General features: G+C 41.6%; 1 protein-coding gene across 1 annotated transcript in view; it reads left to right on the forward strand.

The window, feature by feature from the left end:
• The window catches only part of Ndc80 (NDC80, kinetochore complex component), a 41,376-nt gene that overhangs the window by 4,993 nt on the left and 32,785 nt on the right, over positions 1-3,598 (forward strand). Inside the window, exons 3-6 of the mRNA XM_004635791.2 lie at positions 26-103; positions 1,901-2,024; positions 2,237-2,409; positions 3,505-3,598. Of these exons, the coding sequence (XP_004635848.1) occupies positions 26-103; positions 1,901-2,024; positions 2,237-2,409; positions 3,505-3,598 (469 nt within the window). The remainder of the gene's footprint in view (positions 1-25; positions 104-1,900; positions 2,025-2,236; positions 2,410-3,504) is intronic.

The following is a 3,598-nucleotide window of genomic DNA, read 5'->3' on the forward strand; positions in this document are numbered from 1 at the left end:
AGTTATTTTTCTGCTTTCTTTAAAGCAAAGAAAAACCAAGCTTTGGCAAGTTGAGTATAAACAAACCTACATCTGAAAGAAAAGTCTCTGTGTTCGGTAAAAGGTAATGGTACTTTGTTGCATTCTGCTGAAGGAATTCTCACAGCCTTGCGTTAATACACTCAGAACACAAAACTCAGATAATGCAGTCTCTGGATAGAAAAATTCCTACATAGTTTTCCTGTTTGAAATGGCTGAAATATTAGCTTATATCTGCTGTAGACAGTACTAATAAGAACACTAACACATTCAGACCACTATTTCTTACAAGGAAATACTTGATTAAAAATCCTAGGTCTCAGATACTATGAAGTGATAAATTGTAAAATAAGACAGAATTTTCCTCTGGTCCAGAATTTGAGACTTACACTCTTAATGATTAATGAGGACTCCAAAGAACTTTTGTTTTGTGGGCCATAATATTAACCATATTAGAAATTAACCTGAGAAAAAATTTAAATACATATTAATTCAGTTTCACATAACAGTAGTTCATTACATGGTAACCAAAACTGACATGTCTGGGGAGGAGTTTTGTATGGTGGTGGCGGTGGTGGTGACGGTTGTTTGGGGAGACAGCATAGTTCAGCCTCTCTTCAGACTCACTGTGTAGCCCCAGGTGGGCCTTAGACTAGCGATCTTCCAGCCTCATACTAGGATTGCAGGAGTACGCCACTGTGTCTAGCTATCTGTTCTTAATTAAAAACAAAAATTTCATAAGGAAAACCATTTCAGTGAAGAGTGATACTGTTGTACACTGTTGCAAACCTCCTTGGTGTGTGTGGCTTAACAGAAGACTCCTTTAGGGGCCAAGGAGATGGCTCAGTAGGATAAGTGCTTCCCTGGCAAGCGCAAGGGTCTGAGTTCAATCCCCGGTTCCACACACACACACACACACACACCAAAAAAAAAAAAAAACCCTTTATTTTTGTACTTGCTTCTGTATTCAACCTTTACAGTTCTATAGGTCCTTTAACCAGCCTCTGGAAAACTGCCCTGTATGCTTATGAAAAGATGAGAATGCAAAGAGCAAGTGGCATTGAGTTTTATTATGAAAGTAGATTCCACTTTTCCCTAGATAACTCTTAGAATCACTAGCTGGAGTAGCCCAGCAGTTGTAGGGACTAGAAGGTGGGGAAGGGTTTACCAAAGCAGGCTGAAAAAGCCTCACCTCTGCCCTCCTCAGCTTTATGCTGATCTTCACATTAAATTTACAGAAGACTGACCAACAGAAGGAGTCAGTTACTCGCTGTATGGCCTTGCTTAATTACTTCACCTTTTCATGCTTCCATTTTCTTACATATACCAATGGAGATATTAACGGGATCTCTCCAGGGCTGTTCTGGGAACTTACAGAAGGTGAAGCTAATAGTCACAAAAACGTACCATTTATCAAGCAGTCCCACAGGCCAGACGTTGTCTCAAGCATGTTTGTGTGAAACCCTAATCGGTTCTCAGAGGCAGTCTTCTCCCAGCCAGCAGTGACCCGTGAAGAAGCTGGAAGTCTGCAATCAGGGAGCTCAGCAGCAGTGAAAGGGCGTAGGTGTGTGCGAGCTCCGGAGGGCTAGGCGCAGAGCAGCAAGCTGTACACGAGCTTAGGGAGTGGTGTGTGCTGCGAGCTCCCTAAGAATTGCTTACAAGTGTGCTTTCCTCCCACTTACCGAAATTATCTGCTATCAGCTGTAACCTTGTACTTTTTCTGTGCTTTAAATAATAGCATTCTGTTGAGTTAAAAAAGGATTTTAAAATTAAACCTTAATGTTTGGTGCTGATCTTAAAATTTAAAATGGCCTTGCAGTAATTTAGACTTGACCTCTGACAGAAACAATTTTGGCTGATGTTTTATAAAATATGTTTCCAGAACCAGTGGACATGGATCCCGGAATAGTCAACTAGGTATATTTTCCAGTTCAGAAAAAATCAAGGATCCACGACCACTTAATGACAAAGCGTTCGTTCAGCAGTGTATTCGACAACTCTGCGAGGTAACTTACCGATCAAATAGCCAAAGCTGTGAATGTTCATCTAGGTATTTTCCATGACTCTTCTATTACAAAATGTTTGAAGCTTCATAAAAATTCTTGTAGCTGGGGCCGGGGAGATGGCTCAGTAGAATAAGTACTACCCTGGCAAACACAAGGGTTCTGAGTTCAATCCCCGGTTCCTCTCCAAAAAAAAAAAAAAAAAAATCTTGTAGTTTCTTACAGAAAATGGTTACGCATACAGTGTATCTATGAAATCTCTCCAAGCGCCATCTGTCAAAGACTTTATGAAGATCTTCACCTTTCTGTATGGTTTCCTGTGTCCTTCGTATGAGCTTCCAGACACAAAATTTGAAGAAGAGGTGCCGAGAATTTTTAAAGACCTTGGGTATGTTATATTTCCCATTAGTCTGGAGAGATTATTGGAACCCAGAGAAGAACCAAACTCAAATCTGTAAAGAATTTGAGTTGGAAAAGTAACATGTTTTAAGATGAGTACCGTGCACAATAAATGTAGTGTGTTAAAGAGGAAGAGGGGCCGGGGAGATGGCTCAGTGGAATAAGCGCTTGCCTGGCAAGTGCAGGGGCCTAAGTTCAATCCCTGGTTCCACCAAAAAAATAAAAAATAAAAATAAAATAAAGAGGAAGAGAATGGCAGTAGCTGTGTTTGCCAATGTTTGTTGCCATTGCAAAATACCTGACACCAAGTAATTTATAAAGAATAGAGATTTCTTTCGCTCAGGGTTCTGTGAGTCTGGGAAGCCCAAAAGCAGGGCAGCAACCTCTACCCAGCATCCAGTGAGGGCCTTCCCACCGGTTGTGACACGGAAGATGTCCTGGCGAGACAGAGCAAATGTGGTGGAGGAAGCACACTTATATCTCCAGGTCCCTCCTCCAGTAACCCAGGAATCCAGGACTAGATAGGGCCTTAGCATTAGTGTGTGACTTTGGGGGTGACATTTCCAAGCCGAGTTCTGAGGAACCGAAGTCAAACCACAGGAGCTAGGTCACGCAAAACTGTGGGTGACAGCATCAACCCTGGCTGCAGGGAGAATGGGAGGAGGCGCAGGCAGCCTCATTGCAGCAAAACCAACAATTGCACCTGGGTAAAAATGCAGTGAGAAGTTGGAAGACTAGAGTAAGAGTGGGGGACATGAGGACTTGGGTGTGCGTGGTTTGCGCAAGTCATAGACTATTGGGGAATGCTGAATTTAGAGAAACGAAAGATCCCTTGGGAGGCATCTAGCATTTTGATTGTAAATTGTGCATCTTTGGGGGTTATAGGTGCAATAGAATCTACAAAGAAAAAACACAAAAATAGATGAAATCATTGGAAAGTAAAAAGACTAACAGTAACAGCTAATACCTTCTAAACAAATCAAGACTGAGGCATATGTACAATTTTTAAAACATGACTTTTTGTTAATTTAGCCATAATTTTTGCTGTATTAGCAGAAGGTAACTTTTTTCTTGTTTTTCACAGGTATCCTTTTGCTCTGTCCAAAAGCTCCATGTACACCGTGGGAGCCCCTCACACCTGGCCACATATTGTGGCAGCCTTGGTTTGGCTAATAGAC

This window comes from Octodon degus, unplaced genomic scaffold (assembly GCF_000260255.1).
Source record: "Octodon degus isolate 3935 unplaced genomic scaffold, OctDeg1.0 scaffold00075, whole genome shotgun sequence".
Lineage (NCBI taxonomy): Eukaryota > Metazoa > Chordata > Mammalia > Rodentia > Octodontidae > Octodon > Octodon degus.